The sequence below is a fragment of the Anas acuta genome, chromosome 6 (genome assembly GCF_963932015.1).
Source record: "Anas acuta chromosome 6, bAnaAcu1.1, whole genome shotgun sequence".
NCBI classification, from domain to species: Eukaryota; Metazoa; Chordata; class Aves; order Anseriformes; family Anatidae; genus Anas; species Anas acuta.
The window spans coordinates 22,874,340-22,895,293 of record NC_088984.1 but is presented as its reverse complement, the minus strand read 5'-3'; the positions used below and the strand labels follow the sequence as shown (position 1 = coordinate 22,895,293).

At 46.0% G+C, this 20,954-nt stretch overlaps 2 protein-coding genes across 2 annotated transcripts in view; both read right to left on the bottom strand.

Annotated features, from left to right (window-relative positions):
- MTX2 (metaxin 2) overlaps positions 1 to 4,635 on the bottom strand; it is a 32,116-nt gene extending 27,481 nt beyond the window's left edge. The window contains exon 1 of the mRNA XM_068685772.1: positions 4,476 to 4,635. Coding sequence (XP_068541873.1) covers positions 4,476 to 4,515 — 40 coding nt within the window. The 5' untranslated portion in view covers positions 4,516 to 4,635. The remainder of the gene's footprint in view (positions 1 to 4,475) is intronic.
- A 14,108-nt stretch (positions 4,636 to 18,743) lies between these two features.
- LOC137858292 (homeobox protein Hox-D1-like) lies at positions 18,744 to 20,408 on the bottom strand. Its single transcript, XM_068685771.1, has 2 exons — positions 20,236 to 20,408; positions 18,744 to 20,091 (listed from the first exon to the last, which is right to left on the bottom strand). The coding sequence occupies exons 1-2, from the start codon at positions 20,264 to 20,266 to the stop codon at positions 19,847 to 19,849; spliced, it is 276 nt and encodes a 91-aa protein (XP_068541872.1). The 5' UTR covers positions 20,267 to 20,408; the 3' UTR covers positions 18,744 to 19,846.
- Positions 20,409 to 20,954: the final 546 nt, after the last annotated feature.

Below are 20,954 nucleotides of genomic sequence, written 5' to 3'. Positions count from 1 at the left end.
AAAGCTACTCCCCATGCATGCTCTTCCTGCCCACCTGGCCCCTGCAGCCTTTCATTAGGGCTCCTCCTCATTCTCTCTTTTCTCTCTGATGTCCCGCACAGCGCCCTGCGCACAGTACCGCAGCGTGCTGGCGGCAGACCGAGCTGGAGCCTTGAAGTGCCGCGACCGCTACGCAGGGGAGCAATGCCAGCAGAAATGCAAGCAGGGCTAGTAGCAAGGGGAAGATGTCAGCACCTCTTCTGTTGCTTTAGGGCTCACGGTCTTCAAGGCAACCCCACTTAAAAAAAAAAAAAAGACAGACAACAATATTTGCAGCAGTATCTCTCTGCCTCTTCCTCGCCTTCGCCAACTCCCTGCTTCAAAATCTGAATGTATTTATCCCTGTCTCATAACCATACCCTCACAGTCTTCCTCATCTTTTTTTCGAGACTTTTTCAGTGAACAAACTCTGCTGTCTCCAGAATTTCTGCAACATGGCATTCAAATGCAAAAAAATATACACATACAGTTGCACAAAACCTCTTAGAAAGTTCTTGCTAGGGACCTGAGCATTACATCAGCTTCGATCTCATTATACAACAGCTAGGAAGGAAGAGAGAACGAAGCTTTCATTCGTTCTTGTGAAGCTCATACGAACCTACAGAATGAGACCAGGTTAGTGCCTCGGGACAGTGCGAGAGGAGAGCGTCCTGAGTGCAACAAGAGGGTAGACAAAGAAAAACCCATTTCCTCCCCAAAGTCAAACTTCTGGGACCTCTCCCGAGCCAAAAAGTTAGGCTCCCTAAGAGCATCCATACCCGACTCATCTTACAACGGGTGAAACCTCACTTGCAGATCAAATTGGACAACATCAAAATAAGCATTCCTCTTCAGTTACTAATTTTATTGTCGCATTTCTAGAGCAATACTCTTTCCTGCCGTGGGAAAAAAGAAGATACCACGTTAGCAGAAAACACGTAATAATAAAATCCTGATCAGAGGAAGAATGCTTACTCTTAATGGAGCCAGAAACAACTGCAGAAGGATATGATTTTATAACCTGTAATTATTTTTTAAGAAGCAATATAACTAACTCAAAGTGAAATATGTACTGTACTGTGATAATTACGAAATAAAGTCATTTTTCCTCTGCCCTAAGAAAAGGCTAGACAAGCAATCCACTCAAAGGATTGGTTCAAATCAAGTCATAAAACATGTGCCTGAGCACAAACTGCCAAGAGCAGCCTAGGAGATTTGTTTATTGAAACTGAACAAGAGTTAAAGGGAATCCTTTTAGTTTGATTACACCCACACACACAAAAAAAAGCACATGTGCATGTCCTCAGCCTGAATTACACTGTAAGATAAAATCAAGTAGCTTAACAAATTTGGTATTTTCAAAACCATCTCTTGACTACAAGCACCTCTGTAGCAGGCTTAAATAAGCTGTGCTGCAGACAATTTATTACTAAGCAAAAATAACTATTTTTTCACCATACATAGACAGAAGCTGATAACATTTACGTATGCACATTCTGATACGCAAAAGATTTAAACTGAGTATGCATTATGTCCTTTATGAGCAGGAACAATTTAAGAGGTCAGTTTTCATTCCCTATGTTCTAAGCCAAGTTGCAGCTCGTCTTAATACATAAAACATGCACGTAGGAGATTTACTTCTGCTCTGGCACATCACACTGGAGGTAGACTCGCTGTGAATGTAAAATATCTAAAGGCAGAAGGGCATCTGTTTTTCAAACTGTATTCATTTCCCTTAGTACTAAAACCAGCCTAGGACCTTTGGACATAACTCAACTGCAGTAAACAGAAGTAATTTTCCACAGATCAAATGACAAGCAAGGATATTATTTTCTCTTTTTGATCGCTGATCTAAAACTAATGGGGGAGGGAGAAGGGGGAAGAAGGGGACTAAGCATATTGAGCAATTTAGTGATCAATTAAACAACTTTTCAACAATCTCTTCTAGGTGATTTGAGCTGTCAGCTTCTCCAAACTCCTAGAGTTAGAGACATTAATATTCTGGACCACTTGAAAGCTGGCATTCTAATTCTTCTTACAGTATAAACACTCATTTCCTATCCTGTTACAGTGTGATTGATGCTAAGCTACACTAAACAAATTCTCTACCATATTATGCAATTAATATTTGCTACAGTTCAGAAATCAGTTATTTAAAATGTGGCACAACACGCCTGCAATTCACAAAGCTATGGAAATATTTATTATTCCTTGAGACACTGCATCAACACAGCATTTCCACCCATACATAATAGAAAGACAGTGTTCACAATATAGAGATAAGGCACTATTAGAAAAACTTTTGTTAAGCTGTATTTTTCCTTCCAGACACACCATTTTTCTTCCTCAAAAATATCTGTGGGACATATATATCTTCTCAGTAGCAGAATGAAATATTCTGTGTGTCTGTGCAACATCCCATTGTGGTGGGTATTGGCCAGGATCCTGGATAACTTAATTTTTTATAGAAAAAATTCCAATATGAAAAAATTGAGCAATTTTGCCTTTACTTAGTTTCAGTCTGGGACTGATACATGATACAGATGAGCTAAGAAGGCCAAGACCCACTGGCAAAGGTATTTATTATTTTCAAGGTAGATAAATGCTTCTGACACTGATTTGCTTTTAGGAAAGCACAGGCAAAGTTGTAATTTTGTTTTAAAAAATCATCCAGTGGACAGGTCCACAACAAAGATTTGTACCACACCTTGAGTCCTGGTAATAAGCTGCACATCCAGCAGAAGCACATCAACAGAGTAAGCAAGAGCCACTTCTGCTCTGCAAAAATAGCGAAGCATTGCCAACATTTCTGTATTAGCTACCTACATAGTTCTTCACCTAGGAAAAGGAGCATCGCTTAACCCATGACTGCCAAGTAAAAGATGAGGTGTTACTGTCCTAGGCCTGTTATGTTTTAGGAAGGTCCAGATGTACACGAACACCTCTGATACCCTCAGAGCCCCACTTTAGTAGCACAAGTGTTTCATTTGTTTGTCTGAGGGCACGCAACTGCCCCAAATGGGAGGCAAGAGTCTGCCCAGGCACAACGCAAGCGCAGCTTGGAGAGATGGGAGAGGAAAGAGGCAGGTGCTTCAGAACTTCATCTTCTTGTTTCCAGCTTTTCAAATACGCATTTTTCTTACGCTATCACTGTACAGATGCCTACATGCAATACAGTTTTTGAGTTGGTGTTTGTAAATCCAGTAGAAAGCATCAGCAACCTGTTGACCTAGGATACTCAAAAGTCCACAGAGCAGACAAATACAGCCAAATCAACACCTATTCACATTTGTAATTACCCTAATCACCCTTGTGTTTCACAATATAAATGAATAAACTACACTAAGATGGTGCCAACAAACAGCACAAAGCAAAGCAATGCTGAGGCCCTAATCTCCCTGCCCTGTGGAAGCAAAGTTCTGGCCCTCAGAAGGTGAGCTCGACCCATGCTAACGTCTATGAATTAACAAGTTCCAGTCCAAGAGCCTAGCACAACTTTCTGGGGTGCCTGTGGGTCTCTCTGCACACACGGACTCAAGGCCCACTGCCTTTTCTCTAACAAATCGGTCCCAGGCAAGCCTGCTCTGGAGTCTATGAATTCACATTAGAAATCCAACTTGGACTCCCATGTTAGAGCCTGTGGGAGACAATTCAGCTCCTGGGACAAACGCCAACTTCTTCCTCAACAGGGTGGCAGAGATAAGCACGCTGTTTCCTTGCAGTGTTCATACTTTGTGAGTCTGTGTAGCAGAAAGAAACCAGCAACAGTGAGAAATGAGCAGGGAGAGCTCTGGCCAAGGCACGGCCTCTCAGCGTGCAAGGCACTAAGTGGATTTTGAACACCTCGGCAAGGAATAATCGGAGGTGCATGTTTCTCCTTGGGAGCACGTCTGGCTAATGCACTCAGCAGCGATGCACATCACTTGTTTTACGACCAGGCTTGCAGCCAGTTTACTCGGCCCAGCTGCGAACCACCAGCGAGGGCAGAGGCATCCTCAGGGCTCTCGGCTCCCAGCGCAACACACGCAGCGCGGCACATGCCCGGGGAGCGGGGCACCAACCACACCGAGCTCCCTACAGAAGGAGGCTCGGCTGCAACGGCCAAACGGGTAACACGAGGCACTTGGGACCATGCAAGGGCCGTGATTCATTAGTCACTGCGCCAAGGTGACGGCGCCCGGCAGCACAGGAGGAGCCGCAGGCGGTGTGGGAGCGCAGCCCGCCGTGCCCCGCAGGGATCCGATCCGGCGGGGTGTCCGCCCGCTGCCCGGGGCGCGGGGACGGCGACACCCACAGCCTGGCCGCCGCCACCCCGCCCCCGGCGCCCGGCCGGAGTTCCCCGGCCCCCCCCCCCCCGCCCCGCTGCCCGAGGTCACCCGGGCTGCCCCGCCTGCCCCGCGGCTCCCGGGGGACAGCGACTGGCGGCTGCCGCCCGCCCGCCCCGGCCCGCCCCTCACCGGCCAGCTGGTTCATGAAGGCCTCCGCCACCAGCGACATGGCGCGGCCGCGCTGCGGAGGGCGAGCGGGCCCCGGCGGGCGGAGGGCACGGGCAGGAACTGGGGCCGCGCCGCGGGGCCGACTGCATCCGGGGCCTGCTCCGCCCCGGGACCGCCTCCCGACCGCCCGGGGCGGGGCACGGGGAGGGGCCCGAGGCCGAGCCCGCTCCCCTGGAGGCCTCGCGGGGCCGCTGGGCGCCGAGGGGGCCGCGGGGAGGGTTCAGCCGGGTCGGGGGGGGAGAAGGGAGAGGGGAGGCAGCGCCTCGGGGTGCCTCTGGACTGCGGAGCCCGTGGGCAGTGCGGGTACTGCTGAACAGCCAGGGAGAACCTGCGTGGGGTGCAGCGGCGGCTGGGGATCCCTAGCCGGCCTCATGGGATACCTTGTGGAGCTCCACGCATAGCAATAAAGCTGAAATACAAACCCTTCAGGATGTGGAAATGCACTAAGTCAGACAGCCTTCATTCAGTCACTTGGGTTCCTGTTCTGCGGGGGACCGAGAAACCACGCTGCTCAGATCTTCATAGGTGCTCCAGGCCATAAACCACAAATGGCACATTGCCACCGATTCACGCCATGGTCACACAGCCTCTGGTTTCTCTGCAGCCCTGTGATAACCACACAATTTCATGCTTCATAAAAAGCAGGCACAAAATGGTGGAGGACATCTTTGTGTATTGTGATACGCATTTTCAGTTGTACAAACATCAGCAAAAGAAGCTCTACGTGTCTCCCTATGATTCAACTGCCTGAGTATCATCGCTGTATATCATTGAAAAAGAACTTTCCTTTAAAGTGCTTAGTGGGTAGAGGATAGAAACTTAGAAAGACATACAAAGTGGTGTTTTGGGACTTAAGTCTCGATCTCCTTAGTTAATCCAGTCTGAGAAAAAATCTCTTCAAATTCGCGTCCAATTGGAATGTTATCTGAGACACAACTGCATACTTAGGCACGGTGTAATAATTCTCTTCACTTGGAAATATAATCACAAGGGAAGTGAAAACACAACTGCAATCTGTCAAATGGTAGCAAGAAATGCTGGCCAATATCATGATAGATGAGAATATTTATCCTAATTCTGAGTATTTTGATGGATTCTTGGGTTGACTATTAGCCACATCTCTACCCAGTAAACAGTAGTAAAGCGTATGCTTGGGGAGCAATGACATTGGTTGTTTAACTCATGGCAGATGCCAAATCCTTCAGCAGTATAAACATGGCTGAATTCTGAAATATCGCAGGCACTTCAGATTTGTACTTGTAGAAAAATAAGTATACAGGGAAGGATAATTGCAGATGCTTTGCAGCTCTTTGTGTTATATTATGTGTATACAGCTTTGATTATGATCCTATGGAGAGGAGTCAGGGCAAGGTTACGCTGGACCGGTAGAACATCAAAGGACCTTTAAATGTGCTCTGGATCAGACAAGTCCCCAGTCACAGGCACTCTCTACTATTGATGGAAAGTCAGCTTAGCTAGCTTGCTTCACATGACATGTAGAGGCAATATCTAAGGATCTGAAAGGTGTGAGTTCAGGCTATTCCACATTTTTTGGATGAAAGGAACACAGTATTTTTCATTTTTAAATTCAGTGTAGAAAGAGCTACTGGGAATGCTGTAACCAGCCCTACGATCTGCCAAGAAAGGCAACTCAATCCATCTTCAGTTCCTCTGGCACTCAAGCTATATGGAGCTACAACACACATGAGGATTTAATCCCAATAGTTCTCTGGAGATAACAGAAATGACTAAATATGGTTTAGAGCCTGAAAGTAGAAAAAAGGTTAACCTCTAACTGCCTGAACATGCCATACTAATTGCAAGTTAGAATTCTTCCCTGAAATGAACAAGAACAAAGATGTTAGGTATGGCTGTACATCCCTGGAGCGTGTATCAGTTGTACCATTAATTTTTTGACCTTTAAAACAAATGAGCAAAGAGGAGAGGCAACATGAGTATAAAACGATCTGAATTTGACAGGAGGCTGTTCCAAGAATCACAAGTGCTTTCTTTATGGATCATACCAAATAAGTTCTTTTCAATGTACTAGATGAAAACGCTTCCTGAAGTGTCTTGTGGACATGAAGTTATAACTAAAGGAACTCAGTTAAGGGTATAGCTGCCTTTTCTTCATCCCAAGTTAAGATTCCATATGTCATTCCAAAACTTTGCATTTTGAGATGTACATCTTGCCTTTAAAGCACCATTAATTTCTTGGTCTTAATTGGATATAAGCCTTAGTCTTTGGATATAAAGACTATCCAAAGTTTATAAAAATGCTGTAACATTAAATCATGAATCCAATATGCAGGTTGCAGAGAAGGTAATGGAGATGTGAAAGACTTAGTTATACTTTAAGAATACCTCATTTTATCAAATAGACTTATTGTACTGGAAAGGACAGATAACACAATGATATGTTTCAGTCTAGGTAGGGTAAGATTTCAAGTCTTGTTTACTAGTACATACCAGAAGATAACTGTGAAATGGATACAGGGCAGTATTAATGTTGCAAAGTATTTGAAATCCTCTGACAATTAGTATTTAATTACTCAACGTTGTTACTAAAAATAAATTCCACTTCACATGGGAGTGGAAGAGTGCTATTAGAGCAGCAACAAAAGCAGAAGAAAATACATGTATACTGGGACATGGACTGAAGCAAATATACAGGGACAATGGACTGAAGATTGAAATCAGTGATGTGAAGAGGACTGATTATTTTAAAATGCTGATGAAAGCCACATTTCTAGTTAAAGTTGTAAAATGAATAGCACCAAAATTACAGAAACTGAGCAGCCTTGAGAAGTTGAATGGCTTGCATTAAGAGATGAAAACAGTCTAAATTAAGTTTAAATTAAGTACTATGAGTACTGAGAAGGCCAAAAATAAAATGGTGCAAAAGTTGCCCTGGTAAGCCTGAGTGTGAACAAGGTATGAGCTAGGCCAAATGCAAGTTAGCACCTACCCAGAAAAGAAGGTTTCTCTGTAGAGCTCAGTTTGGTACAATCAGCTCATCTCCGGAAATGGAGATGGATGATGCAAACTAACTCAGAGAAGAGAATTACAGAAAGAATCCAGCAGGTATTGAGTAATACATATGAAGAAAAATATACCAACAAATCCAAACGAGTAGCCAAAATTTGAAGAAAACTGCTGTGAATGGAGCATGTTCCATGCCTTCAAAGTGTGGCAGGACAGAAGTGTTCAGGCTCCCTTCCCTGGGACTGGAGATTGGGGTGGTGTTTCTTGTTTCTATATTAACCATCCTCCTCCCTGCTCCCACTGAAAGGACCGTGAATGCAGAGTATCTTAGGAAATGCACCAGGCAGATCTCTAGTGATGACAGGTATTAGAAATGAAGCTGATTCCATCACCACATTTACCTCTATTCAACACGCCTCTCTCCTCCCCCTTGCTCTTTGAGGAAGGGAATCGCTCCTGCTGAGCCTGGCTTCCTGCAGGGCCCGCATGCAAATTGTTTCTTCAGCTGGCCACACATTCACAAGCTTCTTTCTGGTAATTCTTGCTTCATACCATGGAAAGCTTCCCAGCTTTCACAGATTTTAAAGGCATAACAGCAGATCCCAAGGAGCTAATCGCTCTCATTTCAACACAGAGAAGAATGCACTTTAAGATAGAATTTCAAGGGAAAGCAAAAGACAGAATTAGACTATCCATGGGCTTTTTATTACAGAAGTTCAACTGGAGCAGCTACAGCAGAACCATTACCCCTTATTAAGGGTCTCACCTTTCATAGGTGTGCCCAGAAGATGAAGCACAGTTTTCTCATAGCTCACCTCTCCACATGGGCTGCCTTTACCAGGTAAAGCGTTAATTGCTAGGGTTGAACTGTCCACCAGGGAAGCAGGACTAGGTCATATATATATGTATATATATGCTCAATTTAAAATTAAATTTGAATAAAGATTAATATACTACCTAGAAAATCCCAAGACTGTTCTTATTAGTTCATTTAATATTATTTGGGCAGTTTGTAACATACGTATTTAATTTGCATCACTTTTCTGTTCCATGTTAATATTTAATAAAATGCACAGCACCGCTATCAATAGCACATACCAATAACTGCCATTGTAAATACCAGCTTTGCAGATAGCATTGCATTGTTGGGAATATTTTTACAGGAGGAACTGGGAGATGACAATGAAAGACTTTGGTCTTTTGCTTTAAGCTGCTTTGATTTTAACACACCCACTATTGCTGGCATCTGTGTGATGGGACGTAAGATTGAACAAATCCCCAGAAAGGGCAGGAGTTTGAGTTTCTCCAGACTTGAATTCTGCTCAGTTTCATGAGCTGCAGTTCCCAAGTTCATGAAACACATCATAGGGTAAATCCAATTGAACGCAATGGCATTGTGTGCCAAACACCAACAGCAAGAATTCCTCTTCAGAGCACCACAGAGGTGGTGGTGGATACTACAGAGCTGTTCTGTGCTGCTGAGCGACCTTTCTTCATCCCAAGACAACCACCTCAGGCCACATGCTGTTTGACAGACCCCTTCAGAGCACTTTCTCAGCACACGACTGGGGAGCTCTGCCCAAACTACTGCTCTCATTTCCATGGAGCAGGTTTCTAACAACTCAGGCCTTTCCAAAACACGGGAGGAGTGCTAACAGTTGTAGATTCAATTAGGAATGGTTCTTTCTGAAAGAGAATTGTGCGGAAATTTCACTGGTGAGTGAAATCTCTGAAACAGACTGCTTGTGTGGTATGGCTGGTGTTTGAGAATAGGCCAAGTGGTAGTACGGGATTCCTCTCATTTAGAGGCAGCAAACAAACCAGCACTGAAACGCCTTCTCCTCGCCTGGCCTGCTGCCAGGCTGCCCCTCTGGTGTAACTTAGGGCATCCTGGGGGCTGCTCTGAATTATGCTGCCTGTCAGTGTCTTTAAAAAGCTATTATGGCTGCTGGGAATCTCTGCAATGAAGGAAAACTCGAGCATGTCCTCCCTGCCAACACATCCAGTGCCAGGCACCAGCAGGAGGGTGTTTCTAGCACAACTTCATGCCAGAGGTTCTCTGTGCGTTAAGCAGCCTGGCAGAGCATATGGAGAAACAAACAGATGGATCCAGACTAACGCGATCAAATAGATCTCACAGGGCATTTGGTATACTTTTAATGCAAGTATCTGCCTGTCAACTGTTTTGCACAATCCACTGTTTTTCAGTGTGATGAATGGTGCCAAAATCACCCAAGTACAAGCCAAATTCCAAGTTTTTCAATCACACAAAGTCCTGAGTTTACTCACAGGGTTAAAGGAGGTATTACTCTATGTGGGAGCCCAAAGACAAACCTGAGGCCTAACTTTGATCTCCACAGCTCCTGTGTACTTCCTTGAGAAGCTGACATGCATGTCTTGTAGTAGAATTCATGACTAAGCAGGGAATAAAGGTGTTCCCGTGAAAGTCCAGGTGTATTTTGCAATAGACTTCACATTACAAATATTAACTGCATGTTGGTCACAGTATTCCCTTATTTTTATCACCAGGCAAATACAAGCTTTGGTCTAATAGTTGTGCAAATAGAATAAGGTACAACTTCTAGGAACATGCTTCTATAAAAATACAGTAGCCAGAGTATTAACACTAACCACTTTGCACTTATGGAAGACACCGCATACTTAACTCACAAATCAATTAATGCTGATGCATTTCCAACAACCCACATGAGGACAGAAAGAGTTTGAGGACAGAAAGAGTTTTCATAGTTTTAAGAGGTACAAAAATAGCATTTCTGAAAGCAAACGGGATCTCAAACTGTGTATGAAAGCCATTAGATGAATCATTTTCTCCTCCCTTTCTCACCTCCTTTCTTGCCTTCTTTTATTCAGCAGGGTCAGATTTTCAGGGGTACCAAGACCGTTTTAGCACATCTGTCATACTCACAGCTGCACTGAGCAAGAATCAAAGTAGTTGTTCAGAAATCCTCGCTTCACTTTTTTCCTTACTGGAGGCATCATCAGCCCCCAGGCTTCTGCACATTGCTGTCATTCACAGCAGCTGCTGAGGAGATTTTCCCCTATGCTGAGAAACAGCTAGATCTTGAAGGCAGGTCTTGATCTTCCCAGCTTTACCTGAGCCTCCATTTGGGGGCTGCCCGCAGGTAGTCTCAGGGCACAGCAAGGGGTGACAGGGCAGAGCCTCCACAGACGGCCCAGCCCAGGGCACCAGGCACTACCATGGGGACAGGGACATCAAGCCATAGATGAGGGCACAGACAAGCCCTATCTAGGTAAAGAGGGGCATTGCCCTTGTCTGAGCTTTAAATAGGTGTCCCGGGCCATTGGGCAGGGTGTGGTGAGGGCCCCAAGTGGGGCTTATCAGGCCCATCAGTGGTGGGTCCTGGCAGGGCCTCAGCTGCACATGGAGAACATTTCTCCATGCAAGTGGTGGATTCAGAGCAATAGTTCCACATAGTTGGTGTTATATGGGATCAGGTTTGGACTCTTAAATGAGAACTCCAATCAGAGGGGTCTGCGAGCAGGAGCTCCCAGCAGGGAGACAGCAGCTTCGGTTGGATTTTCCCTGCACACGCTCTCACGTGGTCACTGCTGCTTTCCTCCAGCTTCCCTGCCATGCTGACTCTGTCTTTGGCTGCCTGAGGTTGAATCTGTAATAATAGACTGCTTCCATTCTTGTCCATCTTTTTTTAATCTCTAATTTATCAGACACTATATATATATATATTTTTTTAAGCATGGATCATGGTTGCATCATCAAATCTGCAGGAATGTCAAAGTAGCAAACATGGCTCCAGCTGGTGGTAGCAATGGCCCTAAAGGTACATCCTCATGTTTGTATAGCTCATACTGCAGCAAAATCCTGAACCATCTTGCCAACAAAAGTCAGAATAATTGTTCACAGTTTGACTGTAGGCACTTTTTAGGCAAGTCTTCTCAAACTCTAAAGATGTTATCTGGAAAATTAAAGAGCTGCAATTGAGCTCAGTTTCTGGACAAGTGTGGTAAATTCTGAGGAGGTTTATTAACACCTTGTGAGACGATCTGAATCCTTCTCTGGAGGCTAGCATAGAAAGAATCAACTTTCTTCTTTTTCCTGTGGAAATGATCACAACTGCCTCCCCTGCATGGAGGGGAAGAGGCAGCTGTAATGAATTATTTATCTGTAGCACACTGTAAGAGGGATGTACTGTGATTAATTGTAGAGCAGGGCAGGAAATGGTTTCCTTCTCCCAAAAGATTTTTGAGATTAGAAATGTGTCACTGTTTCACACAGGGATAAAGCCAAAACCCCTTCTAGATCTTAGAAATAGAAGAGAGAAAGCAAGACCCACCTTAAAAAAAAAAAAAAAAAAAAAAAAAAAAAAAAAAAAAAACACTTTCTCAGTCCTATGTGTACAAGTCTCTTGCAAAACAGAATTCCGACAGGTATGTATAACATCTGAGAAGAAAGTTTACTGTGAAATCACAGGAGTCCTAACCATCCCACTCTACCTGCATAGCCTTGGGGAGTGCTCTAGTGAGGAGGTTTCATGGCTGAGGGCTCTGCACAGACCAACACACCAGAGCAGGGACACAAACATCTCTGATCTCATGTGAGCACTCTCACTGCTGAGTCAGGACAGGACGCAGCTCACAGCTTCTCATGCAGGAGGCACTGTATGACTCACTGCAGCAGAAGAGTAGTGACTGGCTTGGCCCAATTACTCAGTCTTCAGAGAGCAATCTGTTGTCAGTATGGACCTTTCAGTTTTTACAGAAAAATGCTACAGAGCTGAGTCATATTTTATAAACCTGTTTGCCTCCAGATGTGAAATCTCCTTTTTTAAAAAGCTTACAGGGAAGTGAATTTTTATTTTTCTGAATCATTCCCCCTGATGCCTCATGAATAAGAAGCTTTTCTCTAGATATTTTTTTTTCAACACTTCCAGTTTAAACATGTAGCCTGGCCATACAGGATTGTCCTGGTGTATTTCTGAGGGAGGCCGAAAATTGATTCACAACATATGATGTAACATAAACTTCAAATGTTGAATCTATTCCACTTACAGTCACTGTCTTTTTCCATAAAGGGAATAAGAAAAGCTTTGCCTTACCTTCATTATAGCTGTAGAAGTTCTTACTTGACATTGTTTCTCCCCAGGGTACAACAGTGGTAAAGAAAAAAATGATGATGACTGAAACGACTTGAATGTATATACATTAAAAACATATGGTCTTCTAATTGTGGGTATGAGCTGGTGAGGCTGGATACCTCCAGAGATCAGATAGATTCTTTTTCTGGCACCAGTAGAAGGATGTGAGAAAAGCACCAGGCATCTCCTTTGGTCCTTTTTGAGACAAGTAGAGAAATAAAATGTGTATGCTGTGTGAGCAAATATTGCTCACTTAGCAGTGCAGCAGTGATTTCAGAATGTTTTGCAAAGAATATGCACTTTGAAGCTTTTTTAACACTGGGACATGAAAATGGAATGTCTCATTCAGAAGTGTTTTGAGCCACATGTGCCAGATTCAGTTTCCATAAACGTGCAAAAAGCAGAGGCTTGCTAAACTCCAGTCCAGCTACCAGCCACATGTAAGTGTGACATGCCCAATTCATTATCTCCTCTTAATTCCCCAAAGGCTGGCAAAAGTTACAAGGCTAATGTTGTTAGAATCTGAAGTCTTCTTAGTCAGAAGCTCAAAATTAAATTTGTTTAGTAAAATGAATACCTGGACTTGCCAATATATCTCAGCTCTGGTGCAGGAGACTTACACTGATGGGTCAGATGGTCAGTCAGCCTGCACTATCAGCATAGCTGCAGTCTGGAAACAGCATGAGAATGCATGAGTGATGATCTTTCTGCAGCATGGGGTGTCAATTATAATGCTGACCATGCAGTCTTCCTCTAGGAGGACTTCCTCTAGGCTCAACTACAAAGTTGTCATCATCATGGTGTTATGCACAGAAGAACAGAGTGACAGTTCAGACATTTCTTCCTTCCTCCGACAGTGCTATCAAGACGCACAGTCACTAAGTCACCCCAGAGCTTCCACGCCTGTCTTAAGCTCCCTGAGCCCATCTCCAAGTGGAGCCTCATGATATTCAAAAATCAGAGCTATGCATGATGGAAGGTCAGAACACTTTCACAGTTTCTCCTATAAGGACCCCGTTACTATCATTAGGGTGTCAGTATTCACTTTGGGCTTGTCCAGGCTGCAGAACAAATGCTATAGCCCAGTGCATCAATTTTCCCACAGTAAAACCTAGATAAAGAACAAATGGTCTTTAAAACTGGATAGACTTTTTATTTATTTTTTTTATATAACCGTAAGATTTGGCTAGTTCAGTACTAGGTCCCCACCCAGTGTGGTGTATCGCCATCTGCATTTGTCTGTGAGCTAACAAATGCCCTTTAGTCATTCTAAAGTAGAAATTTGCTTTCAGAGATAATGAAGAAAAAAGTCTTCCAGAGCTCTGATCACTGGCTTGATCATAGGGCCTCTTACCTGAAAGACAGTTCAGGTTATGTGGAGGGGGAGACCCTCTCTCTACACGGCTGGTACACTGCCTTAAAAACAGAGCACATTTTGATGCAGCCCCAAGAATACAGTCTCGGGTTATCATGGCTGTTGACGTAGGCAGTTTCACCTCTGGGTTCATTTATGCTTCTCTTTTCTCCACTTCTTATATGAAGGGATTTAGGAAATGAATTGCAGGCTGGTGGTGACTGCAGATGTGGGTGTCCCAGCCTGGATGTGACCACTGCTGACAAAATCCAGACATACTATCACCTTTTTATTAAATCCAACAGACTTTTTATTTAGGAAAAAACTTCAGAAGAACAGGGCAGAGCTGTGCTCTTCCAGTTTGCCTTTGAAAGCACAACCATCTGCCTCTGGGGTAGGTGAGATCACAGATGACGCAGCAGCACTGTGGATCATACTGACAACATACAGACAGGGTATTTTTGTTTTTGTTTTCACATTTATGATTAGCCCCAGAGTTGTGATGGTCCTTTTCTCATGTCGCTCTTGCTTTAACAATTCACACCTGTGATGTCTCAAATCATATTACTGAATCAATTTGATTTGGTACTATTTCTGAAAAGCAACCAGAAGCACCAGGTGGTCCATTTCTTGAGTGAGACGTGACATTAAGGGTGTTCAACAGTCCTGTACCTTTTTTTGTTTGAACTGGCTGCCTGGTCACATTAAAGTGAAAGTTGCAGTGCTGGTTACAATTATAAAGTTTTACAAAATCACGGACTTACTGCAGAACATTGACACCTTGTATGCACATGTTTTGGGGTCTAGTTTCTCCAGCATGAGGAAATAGGTGTGATAACCCATTGACATCATTTACCACACATTTACTCAGATGAATTATTAAAGAGATGGATAGATGGGGTTTATTGACAGGCTTTTAACACTGTTGGATAATTGTCTTTGGATTTGATGTGCTCAGGTGTTGGAGAAAATGTCTCCATATATAAATGGCATAATTTATAAATCCATAAATGTGCGGGCTTTAAAAATAGTTATTCCAATATCTATGCTTAACATATGGATTTGATACTAGCGAGTGCCAGGAATAAAAGCTGTGTCCATTATCTGAACAGTAACTGGGCAAAATCTGATCTTCAGTAGCCATTAAAAAATTTAGTGAGATTTTTATCTATTTTCAAGTACCACTCTAAACTTTATTGTCTTTAATCTAGTTTACTTGTTAAAGAAACATAAAAAGGGACATTAGGAATGCAGATTTAGTGTCTCACAACAGTCAAGATGAAGAGTAATGGCTGGGAAGCCTTAGCTCTCAGGTTCTACTCCTATACTAATGTCACAAAAATCATATTACTGGGACACAGACATCTTTCATAGGCTGTAGAGGCAAAATGAATGGCTCCTTTTGCTGAGCAGAAGCAGATCCACTGAATTCTCATCCAGCTGTAATTTTATGCACAGCCAGAGGAGCACCAATCAATCCATTGCAAAGGCCTTTGCTCTCCGCAGAGCTAGGCAGAGGTGCAAGCACCCCAGTGCGTTGTATCCCCGTTTTCTGATGGGTTGGGGGTTTCACTGTAAGGCCAGGGACCAGACAACTTGAGTACAGTCATCTTAGTATTTTCGTAAGGCATGGTATGCCATCCTGGCTAAAAATGCCCTGATCTCCAGAAAAAAAAAATAAATGAAATTTCTTTTATTGTTTGCAACATTATGCTCTCTGATGAAGGGTAATTAAAAGACTTGTTTTCCAGGTGGTGGGAAGTCTGATAGATTGATATATATTATATTAGTTCATGTATTTGTTTACTTACACATTTGTTTTTCAATCTGTTTATCACCAGGGGCTGTTGTCATTTCAGGAAACAAGAACATGAGAAAAAAAAATGTTTATGAAAAGCTCTTTTGTGGGCCTGTGGCCCAGTTTTTTCAGTAGAGAGGAAATCTTGTGGAAATTTTGTCCTGTTCACAAATAGTTCTGAGGGCTGTATCTCTATCTGAGATTTTAGCACTCTACACAGGTGTTAATATAAGTCACAGAAGATTCAAATTTTGCCCAGCTGAGGGTTACTTTGCTCATCTGGCTCAAGAACAGCAATTAATTTTTGATAAAAATAAAATACAATAGAACACTGGCTCTGGGAAGGATATTTTCCTATGTATTGCCCAGAATTAGTATGGGGCCCCTTTGTAGGGGTATGTTGGGGGGTGGTTTTGACTAACAGATGTCATTATGATTAGAAAACACAAATGTTACTGACTCACCTCTTTCTTTCAGGGGGATTTCCTGGCCAAAGGCTCCTAGCAAACATTAGTGCTCAGTGACATTAGGAAAAGCAATAAAAAAAAGATGCTTATGTTTGAGCAACTCACATATAGAAGTAGGTAGCCATATATCAACAAGAGAAGGAGTTTCCCCTACACTTCAGTCACCTGTTAATGCTAACCTGGTAACTATCATGTCTTACTTGAGGTTACTCTCCATACCTCTGTCTCCTTGGTCATCGGGGATTTGCAACCGTTCTCAGGATTTACTGGAATTTAGGCTAACGGAGCAGTACAGGACATATCATAAGTATGATTTATTAGCTGTTAAAGACAAATAGCTGAAACTACAAGGAGGTCTTTCCATTTTGTAACTTTGCCTGCAAATATTTTTCTTAAAAGAGGTAATAGTCTATTTTACTCTGTTAATAATCTGTACTGTTTTATATGTAAGCCACTGTTCCAGGTTTTACCAACAGAGGAAATGGCACACTTTTAAAAGAAGATTAAAATGTGGTGATTGGGTTGCATATTTTTTTGTTTTCTGGCTTACTGTTGTGTTCTTTGATGCTCAAAATAAACTTGTATATGCAGCTGATACCATAAACCAGAGTAGTTGGTCTGACCCTCAGCAAAGCGTTCCCTGTGCTGTGTTGGCACGTGACCACATACTTTTTCTGTTCTTCTTGGGCAGCCAGATACCAAAGCCAGCCTGGCTTCTTGCCTGAGCTCAGCTTTCAAAGATGTGTGATGTTCTGTTATCACTTACCCGGCCAAAGGATATCAAATCTATACACTCACATATACTGCCTATGAACAGTAACTTAACAACTTTTTTATTTTCTTTCTCCTTGGAAGCCTTCCATATATTTTTGTTCTTCCTTTTTATTCTGTTTCAAGCAAAATGGGAACACATAAACAAAATTATATTGTTCATATCCCCTTGGTAGCCTGTGGCTCTTTGAGCAATAGTCAGTAGGCAAAAATTAATATAAGACTGAAATAGAATGGTCTTTTTGTGGTTTCTAATGATGTTTGGAGGAAAATAAGGCCAGAAAATAATATTTTCATAGTTTGTGATAAATTATATGGTGCTGGGTATTTACTGAGGCAAGTCTGGGGGATTTTGTTCTGACTCTGGTGAGAATTACAGCCCATGCTCTTACCTCTATCTGCATAACCTAAAACCTGCTTCCAACTGTTAGGCATCAAACTGAACATGTGTGAGAGACAACTCTTGGGATATTAAATGAGTGAATCTTAGACCTTATCTATCATTTATTTGTCTCATGTGTGCACCCATGTATATCGGAGGCATTTTTATTTAATTATTCAGGAATTGGCACATGACTTGCATTATCTCCTTCCTCTGGGTATCTTGCTGACAGAACAGTGCAAAGGAGTAATATCTTACACAGTAAAAACTGGTTGTGAGGAAGAGAGATGCCATTAAACTGTCCCTGTTGTGTGAGCAGAAATTACACTTAATACTAAGTACCATTTTTTTAAACAGAATATGTTTGTGTTCATACCAGCAAATTTATTCAGACAACCATAAAAGAGTTGTAAGGTTTCATCTTAATTTGCAAGTAAATCTCTAGATATTCAGGCTGTGTCATTTTGACTGATACAGAACTGTGCACTGCTACGATGCTGGCACGTGTATTTCTTTAGTCGGGAAAATATATGGCCTGAAAACATTCTTTGTAAAAGACTTAGTGTGGTCTAACGGCCGGTCAAGAACCACCAAAATCAATGAGAATCTTTCTTTCCAGTTTGGTAGTGCAGGAGCATGCCACCAGTGTGGAAAACTTTCCTCTGGCCTGAAGTTGACTAGCACAAATGTCAAAACCATTAAGAAAATAAAAGGCTGACAAACCAGCAGCCCCATGGGCATGTGACGAATTTGGAGGCAACTGAAAACACAGCTGTCTTCTGAAGTTTGCATGTGAACCATGCGCTCTGAGAAGACAGCTTATAAGCATATAAGCTTATTCTGGCTGCATATATAGGAGCATTTTTTGTTTAGAAACAGACTACTAGCAGTAGACTTGGTGTAAAATGTTCCTTAAAAGCAGCTGAAAATAGTTGGCTTGGAGTTGACTTGCTTTTAATGATCAGATTGAAAAAAAAAAAAAAAAGTTATTGACATGAATTTCCATGAATTTTACTACATCTTACTCTGTTTTGCTTCAAGTAGTATCTTATCAAAAAAAAAAAAAAAAAAAAAAAAAAGCTGGCAGAAATATTAGTTCCTATTTTTTTTTAAATGAATCATCATCCTGCCGTATAAAAGGTCGTTTGGTGTCACTGCTGCAATAAAGACTGCACCCCATTTCTTTCGGTTGCTGTGGGTTTCATACGAGCAGCTCTGCCTTGGGAATTTTTCCGTGGTAACCTGTGAAGTGCATCAACTACTTGGAAGGAGCCGTGACCCTGTGTACAAAACCAAAAAGTCCCTGCATGCATGCACAGCCGCCAGCTTTATTGTACTTTCCAAGTACAGTGGGGACACGGTGTGTAAGCACAACACGAGGCCCCGCAGCTGTGGGAGTCTGGGGCTGGCTCCCAGCTGGGGACCCCGCGCTCTGGACCCCCAGGATCCCTCTCCCCACGACTTTTTCTTCACCCCGAAGTCCCACAGCCAGATGAAGTCCAAAGCAGAGGGAGAGTCGTCTAAAATTGTTTTGTCCCGTGGATCCAGAGGCGTCCCTCTGCGCCGCCACGATGCTTGCCCAGCCACCGTCCAGGTGCTGCAGAAGTGTTTGGGGTCGGCTGCTCTGTCCTCTTGGATACCTCTGCTTTACCTCTGGGAGAGGTGAAATCCGGGGAAGCTGGGATCCCTGGTGAATTTTGCGCTTCTGTGGAGCAACCAATGGCTGTCACTTTCTGAACCGCTACTCCGAGAGAAAGACACAGGAATCCCCGGGCTCCTTCTGCGCTTTAATCCGTTTTGCATACGGATTTAACGCGGTGCAGTTTTTCACCCGTACACAACAAGAGAGCCCGGGGGAGGCGGGCGGCCGGGAGCCGGGACCAGGGAGCTGCAGGAGGCCCTGCGCCCTTCCGTCCCGTCCCGTCCCGTCCCTGTCCCCCCACCCCAGGGGTGCCCGGAGGGGAGCCGTGGGAGGGCACCGGCTGGGCCCCGCCACCGTGGCCCTGGGGACGGAGATAAGGGCGCTTGTCCTAAGGGGGCTCCGCGCCACACTTGGTACCGGCGCGCATCCTTTCCGTCGCCGTGAGGGGAAGCCCTCCGCGCTCTGCCCTGCCCCGTCGAGGCTCCCCCGGCTCCTGCAGGAGCGCTGCCAGAAGCCGTGCTCGCCCACCCGCCGTGCCGCCGCCCCGCGCAGCTCCCTTCCCACGAGATAAACGCAGGAGAGGGCGGCAGCTCGGGGCCCCCGGTGCCCCCCACCGCTCCCCGACGGCTGCTGGCTGGGCCCGGCCGGGGGCTCCAAGACGGAGCCGAACAGCGGCGCTTGGGGCCGGCAGCAACTTTCCCTGCCGATGCTCCGCGACACGGCCGCAGGTAAGCGGCAGCGAAAGCGGGGCCGGCCCTGACGGAGGAGCCGGCCGCAGCCCCGACGCCCAGGCGGGGCTCAGGGGGGGCTCCCCGGGGCTGCCCGGGGGGCTGCCAGCGCCTCCCGCTCCCGCTTCTTCTGCTTCATGCGGCGGTTCTGGAACCAGACCTTCACCTGGGCGTCGCGGAGGCGCAGCGAGCGGGCCACCTCGAGGCGGCGGGCCCGCGACAGGTAGCGGCTGAAGTGAAACTCCTTCTCCAGCTCCGTGAGCTGCCGGGTGCTGAAGCTGGTGCGCAGGGGGCAGGCGGGAGGCGCCGCGCCGCCTGCAACGCCGAAAAACACCGCGCTTCAGCGGGGCGGGGGCGGGGGAAGGGAGCGGGACTGGGGGGCGAGGGTCGGGGCAGGAGAGGGGCAGAGGGGAGCAGGGATGGGAGCGGCCCCCTCCCGCGCCCTGCGGCCCCACTCACTTCTCCCGGACGGGCTCCGCTTCACTCGCATCCACTCGAAGGTGCGGGACGCCGCCGGGGCCGCCCCGGGGGTCGGGGAGCCGGGACGGGGCCGGGGGCGGCCGAACTCCGGAGGGGTCGGGCGGCGGGTCCCGGAGTCGTCGGGGCGCGGTGGGTCCCTGCAGCGCTCTCCCGGTGTCCCAGCTCCGCGGGGCCGCTCGTAGCCGGGGCACGGGACCGCCGCGCACCCCGCGCAGGCAGGCGGCGGGGGGGGGGGCCGCGATGTCCGGCGGGGGGAAGGATCCGGGTCCCCGTCGCGGGCAGGGGGGCACCGAGACCCCGCGGCACAGCCCGATGGAGATGTACCCCAGGTCCATGCCTGCGCGGGCAGCGCCGCTCCGACACCTGCCCCGCGCCCCGCCGGGGCAATATTGCCCTGATATAGGGCCGGAGCGGGCGGCACGTCCCGCCCCGCGGCCAATGGGAGCCCGCCGGGGGCAGCCCGCACCGGGGGTCCCGGGCACCGCCGGCTCCCTTGCCCGCTGCCGGCCGCCCGCTCCCGTCACGGGACTCGGACGGGCAGCGCGGCCCGGCCTGACCCTGCGGGCCGAGGGGCAGCGACAGGGGGTGATGGGGGAGGGGACACAGCGCCGGGAACCGGCGGGCAGCGCCCCCGGCCCCAGCTCTGCCGGGACCCCCCGGGGCCGGCCGGGTCGGCGGAGCCGCCGCTCACTGCAGAG

Bases quoted from the DNA above. Each gene is read 5' to 3' on its own strand.
- LOC137858292 (XM_068685771.1), bottom strand. From the start codon at position 20,266: ATGCGAGTGAAGCGGAGCCCGTCCGGGAGAA. The intron at 20,092-20,235 runs GTGAGTGGGGCC...TCGGCGTTGCAG, and splicing joins GCGGAGCCCGTCCGGGAGAA to GCGGCGCGGCGCCTCCCGCC.